The 18,543-nt window shown below is 33.8% G+C and overlaps 1 protein-coding gene across 1 annotated transcript in view; it reads left to right on the top strand.

The window, feature by feature from the left end:
- Positions 1-18,543, top strand: part of LOC111044154 (glycerol kinase) — a 39,508-nt gene that overhangs the window by 13,946 nt on the left and 7,019 nt on the right. The window contains exons 5-9 of the mRNA XM_039424700.1: positions 3,554-3,663; positions 8,386-8,488; positions 12,077-12,187; positions 14,306-14,418; positions 17,630-17,773. Coding sequence (XP_039280634.1) covers positions 3,554-3,663; positions 8,386-8,488; positions 12,077-12,187; positions 14,306-14,418; positions 17,630-17,773 — 581 coding nt within the window. The remainder of the gene's footprint in view (positions 1-3,553; positions 3,664-8,385; positions 8,489-12,076; positions 12,188-14,305; positions 14,419-17,629; positions 17,774-18,543) is intronic.

An 18,543-nucleotide genomic window follows, 5' to 3' on the forward strand; every position in this document is an offset into this window, starting at 1 on the left:
TTGTTCATTGTTTGAATCTTAAATCCCAGTTCACAATGCTTTCATGGAAACTGAGAAACATATTTTGATTATCTAGTTCAGTCTATAGGACATTTCACACCAAGCGTAGCGTTGCTAGAAATAAAAAAGTCGGTAGACGTAGCCTTCCTGTCTCCCAATCTTAAATCTACATTATACTGGTGTGAAATGTCAGATTGATTAACATTAGGAGATAATTAATGTGAAATAAAAAGATGTTGTCAACTCCACAAAATTTTTATTCGAGTCCAAATTAGTTTCGATGCACTTGGCATCATCATCAGTGGCAGACTGAGGAAACTGGAAATTGTATAGGGGAAGGAAATTCTCACTGGTCAATTCAGGTGTGACAACACAAAATGTGATTCAAATATTAAAAACGAAATAAATCATAAGCTAAATAGACTACTGTAGTACATGTTCTAACATAAATTATGGAATCAGATTTAAAAATATGAAATAAAGTTAATATTAATACTAAAAACAAAAAACTAAACCTAGCTGATTTGATATGTAGGCTATGTGACCAAAATCCTTATTACCTAAATATGACTCTATTATTTAGAGCCTTTATCTATAGCCAACCACAATAATTCTGGTGAAATATAATTACAGTAGAACGTCAATAATCCGGATTAATTGGGACCGGACCCCATCCGGATTATCAAATTATCCGGATAATAGGAAATTACGTTAAAAAAACGCCAGCACGCACTATTCAAGAAACAAAGCTGTTAAAATTGCATATACATGTACATTAAAATAGTTATTTGTATATCTAGAGTGAAAAGTACTGTTTTTTCTCCCTGAGGGAAAAGTTTGAAGCCCGAGGCGAAGCCGAGGGCAACAATTTTCCTGAGGGAGAAAAAACATTTTTCACTCGTGATATACACAACATTTTTCCTCCACCTACATTTTTATAAAAACTGCTAATAAAATAATTTTTAAAAACGTATGTGACCAAACAATGTGTTACAACATAATCTAAAAAGTAAACAGAAACAGCTGGCTTGTAATCACAGTTCTCCTCCGACAGCACTATCTGTCGGCTAAAGTTGTAACAACAATGACAGCCAAAACTACAGCTATGATGAAGTTCCCGTTTCAAATTTGATTAGTTAATAAGTAATATTCGTTGGCTGATATTTTGAATAACATGGAATAAAAGAAAAAATATATAAATTTTTTCTAGTATAGTGATATGAAGTTTGTAATAATAATTTCAGCATACAAACATAAATTTTATATATCGATCAAATGTCTGGTTGAGGTATTGAATTTAGTTGGTTTAATGACTACTCTATATGCTTCCTCATCTGAGCTTAGACCTTCTGACCTATTCCAAATGTACGTTTTTAAAATAGAGATGCTTCCCATGTTATTTAAATGGAGTCACTTTTACTCCCTAGGGAGTTTTTCTGTTTTTTAGTACCGAGAGCGAAAAAGTGACACTTTAGTATCATGTTTCAGGGAGTAAAGTAAGTACTTTTGACAGTAGGTGGAGGAAATAGTATATTTCGCACCTAGGGTCGAAAATGTACGTTTTCCGGCTCGAGATCGCGGTTTTCAAGTTCGAGACGAAGTCGAGAACTTGAAGCGTTCGAGAGCCGGAAAAACATTTTTGCCCGTGTTGCGAACGCTATTTTTCCCCACACCAAAAAAAAACTTCCCAATATTTATAAGAAATTGAAAAATTAATAAAATTCAAACAGTCTATTTTGATAGTTTGAATCTTGGTTATGACAACTTTTATTGTCAATTAATTTCAATATTACTAATCAATAATTTACAATAGTGACCATATTTTTATACTATTAATATTTCGAATAATTGTTTGAATTTTTATAGCTAATATAAAAAATAGCTAATAAAAGTCGAAATTCATCGACAAAAAAAAATGTCATTGACCGAGATTCTAACCTAGATCGTGTTTGTTTATCCACTGAGCTTTGGAGTTCTGTTGTGTTACGCCTTTACGTTCTCGGCTATTGCGTATTGTTGAACGTAGAGGTCTGACTGATAACTCTTAGCATACACGTAATACTGTAAACTAGACTTCTAAAAAAGTTTACTTCACTCCTAAAAAGCGTACAACCTTTGACTATAGAAAGAAGGTTGTTCTTTCTATAGAAGAAGGTTCTTTCTATAGTCAAAGGTACAACAGACTTTGGCTCATGACTTATATTATTAAAATTAATATTATTATCTGTTTCACAATAAAATTTTCACTCTGAATTAAGTCAGGTAACGTATGTAGGCTACTATAATATAGTGTATAGCGGCATATTAATTTGAAGCCGGTTTGCCGGCATTTTCACAACAAAATATTGCTCTGAAATCATAGAGAAAACATTCGAAGATCAATCTTGAGTGGGCCTAATGTTTTCTCTATATGGTTCAATATTAAAGAAAAATTATCTAAAAGTTTTAATAATGAATTACGGAAAAATTACTAGGAATTTTTTAGTCAAGGCTGAGTTTCACCAGTAGGCTTACCTTAAACTTCAGATCTCTGCTGTATTTTCTTGTTATTATAGTTGATTGTATTGCATTAAGAAGTGGAATTCGATAATAAAAAAGAAACAATTATTACTCTACCTCACTTTTAAATATTGATACAATTATTGTACTTTGATTTCAAATTCGATTCTTCACTTTTAAATACTTGCGATACGTACCTTTCTGACAATGGACAATGCATTGTATTCATTGTTTGATATCAAAAACACAATAATAAATATTAAATTATTAAACAGTAATTTATAAAATATATTATAGACATAATACCGCGATTCACGATACATAATTATATAGATTATTACAGTCGTTATGAGATTATCTCTCTATGATTTTTGTGAGATCGGACACGATCAGCTGTTATTCAAGGTCATTTTACAGCCCTAGGGCCGTAAAGTTTTACCGGCCTGGTCGGAAAACAATCACTTTCGGCCTCCATATGACGCACGTAAACCAGCTCATTACATCCAAGTGTGGCGAAAACACGTTTTTAAAGCACTGTATCGTATTTCATTTACAGCAACATGTGTACAACGCACAGACACTACATATTTCTTGCCAGAGACGAATTTGGATTATTGACGTCCGAATTATCGACGTAATACTGTATTATGAATCTAAACATAAACAGTGTTAATTGAACATCAAAAATTAATATTAAACCACCAAACAAACATAGCATTCCTCAGTGTACCACTGATGATGATGCCAAGTGCATCGAAACTAGTTTGGACTCAAATAAAAATTTTGTGGAATTGACAACATCTTTTTATTTCACCTTAATATGAAGAAATTCCACAACATCTCTGTGCAAAGTGTTAATTTTATTTGGAGATAATTTGGCTACGTTTTCAAAAGACGTAGAATTCTAGAATATCTAGCTGCCCTATGCTAGGTGTGAAGAGACCTTAAATTATAATTCACAATGCTTTCATGGAAACTGAGTAACGTACCTTTATTATTCAGTTAAGTTTACGACCTGCCTCATACAGTATTGTATGTTTGTGTTGAATTTCAGAACCTGACTGGAGGAGTGAACGGTGGATTGCATATCACCGATGTGACCAACGCATCCCGGACCATGCTCATGAATATCAAAACAAGGGAATGGGATCCCACTCTCTGCTCGTGAGTACATTTATACTAGTAGTTCTGTGAACAGTAGACCTCGCGCAGCTATAAACCACAGCCTCCTCCTATACTATCCATCAGAGTAAATCCTGTCTGTATTTTGTGTCGGCGAGATATCGGTGTGAAAACGGCTAATGGCTGTTGGGGTTGGTGTATCAAAAATGCTAACATCAAAAGCTAATCTCCTCCAAGACATACTGGCAACAGGTCAGCCCGAGTTCAAAACAGAGACAATACTATGTTATTTTAGTTATTAATTGCATGCAATCAATAGTTCATTTTTAATAGTACATACGAGTTGCATTCAATGAGACATGCAATTAATAGTCCACACAGCAGCTGATTTTTTACCAAGCTACATTGAGATATTGAATTGCATACGTCATTGCATGCAATTTACTAGTAGTTCTGTGAACAGTAGACCTCGCTCTCAGTAAGTTACATTGACCTGTTGTTATGTTTTCTCAAAAATTAATAAATAATTTATTAATTTAAAATGTCTAGAAAAAATCCTAAATAAACAGAGCTTTCTGTACTATCGTACCGTGACATGTCGTCCCGGAATGTAGTCTGGCTGCAACTGTCTACAACGTTGATTGAAATATACATTTTCAAGATGTTCGATGTTCTTGAACGGGTAGTATTATAGTCAACTGTCTACTAACGTTGATGGAAAGATACATTTTCAATATGTTCGATGTTTTTGAACGGGTAGTATTATAGTTCACTAGACAGCTGATTTATGATGAATAATTCTATAGTCTGATTTTTACTCTAATATTGGCGTATGAAGGAGGCTCCTTTTTCCTTTTATATTATTCTTGAAATGCAAAATTTCCAAAAACCTTGTATATACTTCGACGCGCAATTTAAAAAGGAACATACCTGACAAATTTAATGAAAATCTACTACCGCGTTTCGCCGTGAATGCGCAACATATAAACATTTAAACATTAAGAGAAATGCCAAACCGACTTGAATCTTAGACCTTAGACCTATTACATAACAACAGATCAATGTAACTTACTGAGCGCGAGGTCTACTGTTCACAGAACTAGTAGTGTAGCGGCGAAGCTAGGGTAGAAGGTAGAAGGAAGCGGAGACATGCTTTATTTCAACACTCTCTGCTACACTCTACCTTCGCCGCTCCTCTATGTTTCGACCTTTATTGAACAAAAACCTTGTATATAGGTCGATGCGCAATTTAAAAAGGAACATACCTGACAAATTTAATGAAAATCTATTACCGCGTTTCGCCGTAAATGCGCAACATATAAACATTTAATCATTGAGAGAAATGCCAAACCGTCGACTTGAATCTTAGACCTTACTTCGCTCGGTCAAAAACAGATAAGAATGTCAATTACTAGGCATAAAATAAATAAGTTGTATAAAATATAGTGAAATTTTAAAAATATATAATAGATAATTTTTTAGATTGACAGTCAACAAACATCAGCTTCAGTATTTCATGGAATTCTATGCAAATAAATTCCCAATTCATTTATTACCAGTCCTTTCTCGAAAAAACTGAAAAATGAAATTGATAAATGGGTGAGAGCGAACATCTATTTCATTATTACTTGATTACGTTCTTTCTATTCTTATATTATTTTTATTATATTTCTGTTAATTTTGTTTAATAACAACATACATTTTCCAACTTGTACTCTTTTGTTCTTGTAAATGTACATAATATTATATGATTACTTTTTAGTTAATAGTTCCCTAATTTTTATGTATGTATTTCAGTTGAGTGCAGTAGCATAAACTGCACTATTGAGGAATAAAAAATTTAGACAGTAGAAAATATTTTGTCGAAGCTGAATATGTGACAGGTTATGTGACCAAACTTGCTTGTGTAATATTTTTTTTAATATAATATTATGAAATATAATATATTTATTTTTGTATTTTGTTTTTGGCAAATAAATTCATTCATTCGTTAAAAAAATTACACAAGCAAATTTGGTCACATAACCTGTCACATATTCAGCTTCGACAAATATTTTCTACTGTCTAAATTTTTTATTCCTCAATAGTGCAGTTTATGTAGTAGTTGAATAAACTGGAATGCAAAGCTTCGGAAAGTTCGAAGAAATCTAAATCCCAGGAGGGTTCCTTCTGTGCTTTGACTATGTTCACCATTATATCCATGTTCTATGGCCCGTGTTGACATACGCAGCGGAGACCTGGGCAGTTAAAAAACAGAATGGAGGCCACTGAAAAGAAGATGCTGAGTTGCGGCGTAAGTGGAAGGGATAGAATCCAAAATGAAATAATAAGAAACAGAATTATTACGTTTACAGAAATATCCTATTATATTAAGCGAGCAATTTCTGTATTTATATATCTGGTTATTTATGTTTTACGGATCTCGAAAACGGCTCTAACGATTTTTACGAAATTTGGAACATAGTAGGTTTATGATACAAAGATTCGATTGCACTAGGTATCATTCTTTGGAAAACTCGCTGAACGACATTAAAAGGATAATTCATCCTTGGAAAACTGATGATAATTTCGTCGTCTCTCGATAACAGAAGATGCGTGTGCCTATGTGGGAGAGAGACAGAATTATTTCCAGCTGTGTAATCATAATCAATCAGCGAGAAATTTTATCTAGCTAGACAATTTAATCGATTTGATCAGATCAACATAATCTGATTTGTTGACATGACATGATAATCCTCCTAAACTAGAGTAATTTTCAAAGTTGATCATTATTTGAAAATTCCAAGTAATTAGTGAGTGTTATTTTGTTATTCAATTTGGTTTGTATATAATCTAAATTATAATTTTTTTGTTTTCAAATGTTTGAACAGAAAATTGAACCTGAATTCAAGTGTATGGAACATAACCTACTTTCTGGACTATTTATAGTGTATAAATCAAAATTCGGGAAAAAAAGTTTTGGGCTTTGCCTGTTAGTACTTCCCCAATCATTTTAAAGAATTGTGTTCGGTTCAAAAGTCAATAAATAAATAACGAGCGAAGCTCAGTGCCCCGATATTTGAAGAAAATACAAGAAAAAGACTGCAGTGGTAAGGACATGTGGAGAGAAGGTAGGAAGATTATGTGGGGAGAAAAGATCGACTACTTAGGTGTCGAAGGCACTAGGAAGAGAGGAAGACCTAGGAAAAAATGGGAAAATTGTATCATTGCTCAAGATCTTGTAGAGAATGGAGTAACACCAAACGAAGCCCATGACCGAGGTCCTGGAAGTGACTGGCCAGAAACGCCGACCCCACCTCAGTGGGAAAAGGCTGAGAAGAAAAAAAAGATTCATGTTCTATAATAAAATACATTCTGTTTATGAGACGACTGGACTTCTCACGGAACATTACACCGCTCAAACAAGCATAATTAACTCACACTGCCGTGTGTATTGAGTACGGCTACCATATTCGTGCAACAAATAACATTCCGATACTATTAAACGTGCAATTTCTGTTTTTACGTTTAGATGTTTTTATGTTTATATACATATATATCTGTATGTGACCGGATCTCGAAAACGGCTCTAACGATTCTCACGGAATTTGGAACAAAGTAGGTTTATGATATGAAGATTCGATTGCACTAGGTCTCAACCCTGGGATAACTCGCTGAAGGACATTAAAAGTATAAATACGTCCTTGGAAATACAGCTGGAAATTTTGTCGTCTGTCAATACCGTAATGGAAGAGAGTGAACAACTGCATGCGAGGGATCATCCAGCTGATCTCACGAGAAGAAAAGTTCAGCAAGAAAAGCTTACATATTATTTTCGTTTATTTTTCTTTTTTTAGAAAACATGTTTACTTCAGAAAGTCAAAAATAGTAACTAGATGCTGTTAGTGTAGAATAGTACATAGTATATTAACAAATTAATATTGTAGCAAACATAGTATATATCATTCTAAATCGAATTCATAGTATATATATTTGTAATTGATGATGAGTTTGCTTTTTGAAGTGTGGATAAATTGTTATTTTGATGAGTGATAGTAGTTTAACCTAGATTTTGATTTGGACTGTAGTATAAATTTGAAAAAGGACAGTTTTGGGCATAAGCCTGTTGTGCCTCCTCATATAACTGTGGAAATAATTGTACGACTCAGAAAATGAATAAATAAATATAAACTATAAATTCAATCTTTCGTTACAAATTTTCTATGCTTTTATACTCGAGAGCGAAGCTCGGTCCCCCGGTATTTTTATTTTATTAGAAAAAATACGACACATTAATAGGGTTACAGGACTAAAAATTCATTGTAGCCTACATTATATCCAACATAGATTATTTGTTAATTTATCTAGTAATTTAAGCGAACATCTCACTTTAAAGTGACTTGATAAATTCTTCTTGACCTCAAACCAACCTGGATATTCCATAGTAAGGGTTTATTCTGGTTCCATCCGAAAATTGGTACGGTGATTCTACCTGATGGTTTTTCCAATCAAGTTTTACACAATTATACATTTTAATATTAAACGTTTTGTAATAATATTCAGTGATTGAATCTTACACCTACTGAACATTTTCACATCCAGTCACACGAAGCAAACGTGTTTACTAAATTTAATAGTGAAAAAGTTCTTATATTGATTGTTTCAATGAACTTAGAATACATTATATACTTGTATTGTTCTATTGCGTTTGAGTTTGTTTCACGATTAGTTTTCAAGAAGTTCCAATATTGCTGGTTTTATCAAGTTTTGTGTTTCAAATTTCAGGTTCTTTGGTATTCCCGAAAATATTCTGCCCGAAATAAGGAGCTCGGCTGAAATCTATGGCCACATTACGTCAGGTGCACTTCTAGGTCTTCCAATTTCGGGAGTGAGTACTGGTTTTGCTAATTATTTTTGTTATTTTTCAATTCATATAGAATAGTTGAAAGAATAACACGTTGATCTTGTATTGACTAAACAACTAATCGATCAATACAACCTCTCGATCCAATATCCGATAACCAATCAATACATCATCAACGTCTCTTTTTCCCGTTAGGGCTACTCTTGAATATAAATAAAAATATAAATCCAAGTATCCTTTTAAAATTTTTACTCACAACATGTTTCGGCTTTATGATGCCGAAAAAAATGAGTGAAAAATTTTAAAAAAGGTACTTAGATGTATATTTTTATTGAATGAAAAAGACTAAGAAATTGTCTATTATTTATATTTTTATTTATAGCATCAACGTCTTATTCTTTCAATTATGGAGAAATACCAAAACATCTCATATCATACAATCAAATTCTTGTTAGATACTCTGATGGTTGTAGGCGTTTACTTCTAATTCATGAGATTTTCACAGTTAAATTCACTTCAAGTTGATTGATTAAAGGTTAAATCAATCTAAAGTAATTTCAAACACATAAGAAAACTAACAAATTCTCAATTTTTTTTATTAGATTCAGCTCAAGTTGTCTGATTAAATATCAAAGTAACTGTCGAGCATACAAACAAACTTATATATCGTCAAACACACACACAAATCCACCAACGGACAATGGCTCCAGTCATCAGTAGGAACTTGCTTCGTTCGCTCAATTATTACTACTGTGATGAGATTCACTTCAAACATTTAGCTTCGTTCGACTTTGAAGCATTGGTTTTTGCACTCGGTTGCACAAAAATTTGTTAAATTTAAACCGTGGTTAAAAGCCACGAGAACCAATCTGAGAAGGCCTTTTTGATAAATTCAAATATTCTTTATTCCAGAAAATCCATTTATACAATATTAAATACAATGTATGAAATACATTAAAGAAATGTATGGAATACCCCTACAAAGACTATACATCTGTGTGTAGGGGTGAGTTCCGGTCAGCCTGTCTAGGCCTGAATAAGCTTAAACAATAATGAGCAATACGATTTTCTAAATGATGCCAACTTTACGCTAAAATAAATAACTAAAAATTAAAATAACTAAAGAAAGCAACTTTTGGTAGTATACAAACTAGTATATTATACTTATGTATCTATGATACCAGGTGTTTGAATTACCAATGTATAAATAAATAATAAAAGCACTCAGTAGTAAAATCCAACATTCAAGTTAGGGAACATACTAATATTAAAGACCAGCGGATAGCCCCGGTGTCTTCTCATTGAAGAAAAAAGAGAAATAAATTTAAGAGATAAAAGAGAAAAAAACTATACAAGAAGCTGAGATGCAGGAGAAAAAAAGGAGAAGAAAAACACCTGTAGGATTGATATTAGTGCCAATATACCGACCGAAGCCGACCTTCTGACCTTTCCCAGCCCAAGCAGTAAATCCACCCCTGCACCATGCGCTTGAACACGTTAACTCTGCAGGCCTTCATGATATCCCTTATCTCAGCAGGCAGATTCCTGTACCTGTACACCATTTGGGGCTAGATAAAAAGGCGTTCTGAGCTCCATCCCATGAACCACCTGAGGCGTCGCAAAGCCACAACTCAAACTATATCTTGTGGGATAGGTATGAATAATATCTGGCAGAATATTAAGTCTATTTTTTTATGGTACATCAATAAGGATTTTATAAACAACTGTCTTATGTTCAATACCGAGAATTCTGTAAATAGTTGGGCAGTTGGAAATCTGTAATCTTTATTTAGAATAGTTTTTATTATCTGCCTCTGCGACACCGCAAGCGGCTCCAGGAGGGTAGAGTGCAGTCCACCCCAAACGAGTACACCATACTGAATGATTGTTTGTACGTAAGCGAAGTAAACGGTTTTACAGAGTTTCTGATTCAACACCTGACTCAGCTGGGAAAAAGCTTACAGCAACTTTCTCAGTCGCTGTTTAACAAAATGAATATGCGGACTCCAACTTAAGCTATAGTCAAAAATTATGCCTAGGTATTTGTACTTATCAACTCTTTCTATATAATTGCAGTTACATACAGTAGAAGTTGAGTCTCCACATGAGTGGATTTTGAGGTCTCTGGGTCCTGGATCTAGCTGATTACGAGTGACCAAGGGCATGTACTTTGTTTTACCTATATTTACGGTTAAACCATTGTGATCAAACCAGCTTTCAATTCTGGCCAGATCAGCAGTTGCATTATTGTATGTTTCATCCCAGTTTTTGATAAGATGGCTTCTCTGATTGGTTCTCGTGAAACTAATCACGGTTAACATTTAACCGGCTTTTGTGCAATCGGAACTTGGTGTTATTCAAAGTTTTGCCCTCGGTTGCACAAAAGCTTTTTAAACTTTAACCGTGATTAAAAGTCACGACAACCAACCAGAGTAGCTTTCTTTTAAAAAAGTGGTAAAGCGCCTTCTCTGATTAGTTGTCGTGGCATTTAAGCATGATTAAAATTTAACAGGGTTTTGTGCAACCGGGCCTTGGTGTTAGGCAATTCTGACACTACAAAGTGGATCCAGGATGTCTGTCAAACTTTCTACACTGTAGAGTATTTGAAACATCGTGTAATGTATTCTATAGTGAATAGAATTATAACATAATATATGTTCTCTTTGGACAAAGTAAAAAAAACGTAAAGCCGTCAGCCGAGATATTCTATAGTGAGGTCCACGTTATAATAGCAGTGGAGAAAGATAGGAGAAAAACGTTGCCGATCATTTGTCTTGTCAATGCCTTCTATAGACGTTAGCTGATACAGGTTTATTGATGTAATATTAACTGTTCATTCTCGTTTCAAATAATCAATTATATTTTATTAAGCAAGAAATCATATTTTTTAATAATTTCATAATGGATTTTCATAATTAAGATGATATATTTTGTTAATTATTAATATCGGGGCACCGAGCTTTGCTCGTTATTTTTATTTGTTGATAAACAGAACACAATTCTCTAAAACGATCGTGTTTATATTTTACAGCTAGCTATACGTCAGCTTATGTATTTCGGGGATGCTATATTTTTATTTTCCACAGAATCAATCGCTCACTTTTTACTATCCACAGACGAAGAAAGTCTCAGCTGTTTCAGCCAAGGATGAATTATTATCCTTTTAATGTCGTTCAGCGAGTTTTCCCAAGGATGAGACCTAGTGCAATCGAATTTTTATACCATAAACCTACTATGTTTCAAATTTCGTGAAAATCGTTTGAGCCTTTTTCGAGATCCGTTGAACATAAATAACCAGATATAAAAATATAAACAGATATACAGAAATTGTTCGCTTAGTATAATAGGAATTCTACATTGTTAAAAGACGATCTGGCAACAGAGCAAAGCGAGAGAGAGAGATAGCGCTATCAGCTTTGTTGAATGATAGACAAGGATAGCAATACCATTGCTAATCAAATACTGCCATTATAACGTGGACCTTTCTATACCTGTAAATCCTAATCATCATGTTCATGAAATTCAAAGAGATAACTTTTGTAACTTCAGATGTAGATTTGTTAATATTTTTCCTTTACAATTTGTATAATAATTGTATTGTATGTTTTGTAGTGTTTAGGTGACCAGCAAGCAGCTTTAGTGGGACAGATGTGCTTTGAACAGGGTCAGGCCAAAAATACATACGGCACCGGATGTTTCCTATTATACAATACCGGTACACTGGTAAGATTCCTTACTCTAAGGGCCAAGCCACACAAAGCGTTTTTCAGGCGAGTCGGTAGGGAAGGAAGCTCTCTGATTTGCCAATTATCAGTTGACTTCTGAACGCTAACCCAATCAGGCAATCGTCGAGCTTCATGCCCTGCCGACTCGACTAAAAACGCATGGCTTGGCCCTTATACTCTAATAATAAATTGATCATTAAACTTGATGAGAATCAATTTCAATCATCAAATAATCAAATTTAGTCAATAATAAGTCATTAATTTAGTCATTAATTTGTTAATTTACTCTCTTTAATTATCCCAATTAATATCATTTTTTTATTCTCGTGTGAACAATAAATTTGAGTGTCCTTAGCTCTCTGCTCTCCTGTCAAATTGAATGCAATAAAGTGAGCATGTTCACACTATTAACTTACGATTTTATTACTCCTCATCTCAAAAAATGTAAAATTGCTTTCAGAATTTTATCGATAAAGGAATACGTAATCTATATCACATGTACATGCGTATTGTACGTGATACTGTATGTGTAACCAGTATGTTCTACTTCTAAGAGTACTAAGAGTACTAAGAAGCTACTATTTATAAAAAGCTCCAGTTCAATGTTCATAACATCATACTCAGTTGTATGTTTACTTGAAACTCAATAAAATTTTCAAATATTTCCAAACAACTTCAAAATAAATTTTTTTCTATGTTTGGTTTTGAAGCATCTAAATTTTAAAATCTACTTTGTGATGTAAGGAGGGAAAAGAACTACTATATGTAATATGTTTTGGTGGTTATGAAGATAAAACAAAAGGTGACCAATCTACCATATAATTTAATGAGTCTTTAACATATTTACATTAAAACAAAACAAGATTAATTTTATTATAAAAAACAATATTGAAAATGAAATTAATGGGGAAACTACTCGCTGCTGCTAAAGATACAATCTTTGTGGTTATGGAAAATATAAAAAGAAAACTCAAAAAGGATAATACCTACCTTTTGAAGATGGCTTTCCCCTTTGGTATTCACTGGTTGAAACGCGACGTTAATTATTAGTTAAAAATCAAATAACTGATCTAATGAAATAGGTTCAGATCCCGTCTTATTCGATAATACAATTCTCTTTAAACTGCCCGAACTGCGACAGGAAAACTGTATTATAAAACAAGAGCAAAATCTATCCTTTTCACCAGAACAGCCGGACTTTACTCACAGTCCTAACGAACGACTCTGCCTCAAAAGCTAAATTTTGGGTATTAATATAAACTCAGTCAATGCCAAACATGAAAGCCATTTCAAGTACATATTTTTATCTGTCGCACAAGCGGCACGTTTGTTATTAGAAACAGAGAGAAGCTAACGTTAATATTGACAACAAATAAAATAAACAATCTTTCTGTCGATGACAAAGAATGATCAAAGACAAAATACTGTTCATTGAACTTTTAATTTAAAAACTCTAAAATCCCGATCAATATGAGATACATATATGATTCATATATATTTCCATGACTAGGTGACAGTGAAAATAATTAAGGACTGAACATTTTTTGAAGTGAACAACTACAAGACTTAACTTATTTCGGACTATGTGTAACCTTATCTAAATTTGGGAGAGGAATAGCGCAAGGTTACCTTATTTTTTCTTTCCCTATCATTTTGATGATGCACTTATTGTATGAATCACTAAACATTAAAGAATAAAAAACTTCTTGGGCACTTAATATTTTTTATTGATAGATATTCTTCAAATTAGTTATTCCTCCCACGTATCTCCTGATGTTTTTCAAATATATTTCAGAATATGGCTGAGGATTCATAGTAGAGTATCTCACTCTGTAAATACTGAAATTTTTCCTATTTATAGAATGATACTCTCATAATCCTGTAATTAAAAATTGAAATTCAAGTACCCTTTTTACAATTTTCTATTCACAACATGTTTCTGTTTTAATTTATATTCAAGAGTAGCCCTAACGGAAAAAAACAATTTGATGGCGAATCAAACTAATATAATTCTGAATTCTGTATATTTAATACAGTACTATTTCTAAAATATATATAAAATTTGAAATACTGTAATGTTCTACATTTATCCTGAAATAAATGGATTTGTTTGTAGATTGTGCAGTCAACTCACGGCCTGTTGACAACTGTTGGTTATCAGCTGGGCAAAAAGGCACCTGTTATCTACGCACTGGAAGGCTCAATAGCTATTGCCGGCGTTGCTATGAGGTAATTCAACGATTTGCATAGTTGAAGAGACTTGTAATGTTGTCAAAAATCCACTTTATTTAAATAAAAAATAGTAGTTCTGTGAACAGTAGACCTCGCGTTCAGTAAGTTACATTGACCTGTTGTTATGTATTCTTAGAAATTAATAAATAATTTATCAATTTGAAATGTCTAGAAAAAATCCTAAATAAACATAAAGCTTTCTGTTCTATCGTACCGTGATGTGTCGTCCCGGAATGTGAGTGTGAGCTCTGTTAACAGGTCTGGCTGCAACCTTCTACAACGTTGATGGAAAGATACATTTTCAAGATGTTCAATGTTTTTGAACGGGTAGTATCATAGCCACCTCTAATACAAGGCCCCAATAATACATGATTAGTGAAAAAGATTTAATAAAATACCAGCTGATCTTTTTCACCAATCAAGTATTAGATTGTAGGCCTACACTGCGACATTGTAATATCGTAGGCCGCGGCCTTGTATTAGAGGTGGCTATGATTATAGTCAACTACTGTCTACTAGCGTTGATGGAAAGATACATTTTCAAGGTGTTCGATGTTTATGAATGGGTAGTATTATAGTCCACTAAACAGCTGATTTATGATGAATAATTATTCTATAGTCTGATTTTCACTCTAATATTGGTGTATGAATGTGGCTCCTTTTTCCTTTTATATTATCCTTGAAATGCAAAATTTCCAAAAACCTTGTATATACTTCGACGCGCAATTTAAAAAGGAACATACCTGACAAATTTAATGAAAATCTATTACCGCGTTTCGCCGTGAATGCGCAACATAAAAACATTTAAACATTAAGAGTAATGCTAAACCGTCGACTTGAATCTTGGACCTCACTTCGGTCGGTTATTTAATATTTTACAGGAGCATGCTCCTCACACGAAAGCATGCTCCTGTAAAATATTAATTTTTATTTCAATAAAGTGGATTTTTGACAACATTTCAAGTCTCTTCAATTATGGAAAAGTTCCACAACATCAATATTCACTCTACAAACTTAATTTAAGATTTGCATAATTTATATTGATCTATCAAGTTTTCATCTATTTATGGTGTAGCGGCGAAGCTAGCATAGAAGGTAGAAGGAATCTGAGACATGCTTCATTCCAACACTCTCAGCTACCTTCTCTGCTATACTCTACCTTCTCTGCTATACTCTACCTTCTCTGCTACACCCTACCTTCGTCACTCCTCTATGTTTCGACCTTTAATGAACAAGCGTCAGCGAGTTCTCACTTTTGACTTACTGATGGCCAAAGAAGTTGACCGTCTGTTTGTATGTTCTGTAATAACTTTAAAAAGAATTGATCAATCAGCTTCAAATTTTGAACGTGTATTCTTCGAGCCTTTCTACAGGTCAAGTTTGTTGGGCAACAAATTTAACTCACTCCTTCGTCCTTTTGCAGGTTATAAAAATAACATTGAAAGTGCATAAGGAAAAAATGTGTTGTGATTTATCATTTATTCAGCTGAAAAATTCATTGTATGCAATTATTATTTCTACAGTTTTTCCATTCATTCATAACATCAGCTGAGACTATTTGGAAGCTATCACAGTGATAGTCCCTCATTCATTACACGTGGGACATGAATTGCTGGCACATGATTTCAGTTGGTTAATATTAATAGCCCCTCATTCATTACCTGTGGGACATGATTTGCTGGCACATGATTTCAGTTGGTTAATATTAATAGTCCCTCATTCATTACCTGTGGGACATGAATTGCTGGCACATGATTTCAGTTGGTTAATATTAATAGTCCCTCATTCATTACCTGTGGGACATGAATTGCTGGCACATGATTTCAGTTGGTTAATATTATACAACATAATTCACAACTATTACATCAATACATTTATACGGGTTGAGATATCAATGTGCGGTTTCCTTCATTCATTTTCTCTTGTATCGAAATCATGTATCACACGACCTTTTTCTAATTAAAAGGAATGAATTTGGTTTCATTTATGAGGGTCAAAGATGTTGCGACAGAGTAATTTTTCATTTCAAATGGGATCCCCAATAAAACCTACCGTCAAATTATTCTTGTAAAAGAAATACTACCTGTCTCCATCATTTCCACCAAATCTGTATAATAAAAGTTGCGGGTGTCAAAGATTACAATAGAACGAGTTTATGAGCGAGTTCTCCAACCCAGGGGGTGACTATTCTTATTTATATTTTTCTTTTTTTCAGTCATGTTGCCTATAGTGTAGGGCCATGCTGCTATAGTGAGGTCCACGTAAAGGTGCATACAGATATACGAGCCGCGAACATGAGCAATTCACCTCCAATCAGCTGATTATATCTGTATTTTTACAGAAACGGTAAGATACATTTATAAAAAGCTTGGTTAAAAGCTTAATCAGCAATCAGCTGATTAAAATTGAATTGATCATGTTCGCGGCGCGTAAATCTGTACGTACCTTTATACTGGCAGTGTTTGATTAGCAATTGTATTGCCACCCTTGTCTATCATTCAACAAAGCGGATAGCACTATCTCTTTCTCGCTTTGCTCTGTTGTCAGATCGTCTTTTAAAAATGTAGAATTAATAACTAATTAACAAAATATTTCATCCTAATTATGAAAATTGCTTACTAATTAACAAAATATTTCATCCTAATTATGAAAATTGCTTAATAAAATATAATTGATTACTTTAAACGAGAATGAACAGTTGATATAACATTAATAAACCAGTATAAGCTTCGGTCCATAGAAGGCATTGACCAGACAGAGGATCGGCAACGTTTTTCACCACTGCCATTAAAACGTGGACCTCTTTATTGCATTAATAGTTTATTCTTGTTAATCACTATAGTTCCGCACTGTTGTTAAATCTTTTGTACACTATAAAAAGATACAATGAACTCCTTGAGATTTTCTTCAACACCAATTTTCATTTGTTCAGTTTAAAAATACCCCCTCTTTTGACTGTGGAAGAACGAGCCAAAATTGTTGTTCTCCTATCTCTCTCCACTGCCATTATAAAGTGGACCTCACTATAGGTTGAAAAGTAGGTTATTGAAATTAGGTACTACACGTTCAAACATTGAGATTTTGAAAATTGTTTAGTTAATGTATTTATTGTTATTCTATGTTTTGTAGTGTTGACGTTGTTGTAACATTTTAAAATATTTTAACAATATATTATTTTGAATTTTGCATGCGTGTTTCTGCGTGACAGGTGGCTGCGTGACAACCTGCACCTGCTGAAGCGTGTCGAGGACTCAGCTGGGATGGCGGGTCGCGCCCGCAGCACTGGTCACGTGGTATTTGTGCCCGCCTTTTCCGGCCTCTATGCGCCCTACTGGCGCCAGGATGCTAGGGGGTCAGTGATCAATTATTAAGTTAGATTATATTGGGTTGAATGGGTCACCTCGCCGTGGATCAAGTGGAAGAGGGGGCTCTTATTACTTCAACTTTGCCCACAACACTAGTAATGTTTCAAAATGTAAAAATGAAGATATTTATATATCTGTATAAGATAGATATGTATCTATCAAACACTTGAGAACGTTGACGTTTTGCACTTTCTTTCTGTAGTGAGATGTACTGTAATAAAATTAACATATGTTTTGTGGAGTTAGAATATTTTCAAAATTTTTAGATTTATAGTAATTATAATTTGTAGATTTACACTAAGGTTCACCTGATCAACATTCAGAGGTATGGAGATCAACATTCAAGGAGGCTTGTGAGAGGTATGGAATGAGGATAAACGTGAGGAAGACAAAGTGCATGAGAATTGGTGCAGGGAAAGCAAGAATGGGGAATGCTGTACTGGAGGGTGAACAATTGGAACAGGTATCATCTTTCAAGTATTTAGGAAGCATAATGGAAGAGGATATGAAATGCAACAAAGAAATCAAAGTAAGAATTGCTATGGCAAAAACAGCATTCAATAAGAAAAAGAGAATTCTTTGTAGCCAACTGGACAAGACAATAAGGAAAAGGCTAATAAAGTGCTATGTTTGGAGTGTGGCACTGTATGGTGCAGAAACTTGGACGCTGAGAAAGGAGAATAAGAGGAGTCTTGAGGCATTGGAAATGTGGATATGGAGAAGGATGGAGGGGATCAGTTGGAGGGATAAAGTTACA

Source organism: Nilaparvata lugens, chromosome 3, assembly GCF_014356525.2.
Source record: "Nilaparvata lugens isolate BPH chromosome 3, ASM1435652v1, whole genome shotgun sequence".
NCBI lineage: Eukaryota > Metazoa > Arthropoda > Insecta > Hemiptera > Delphacidae > Nilaparvata > Nilaparvata lugens.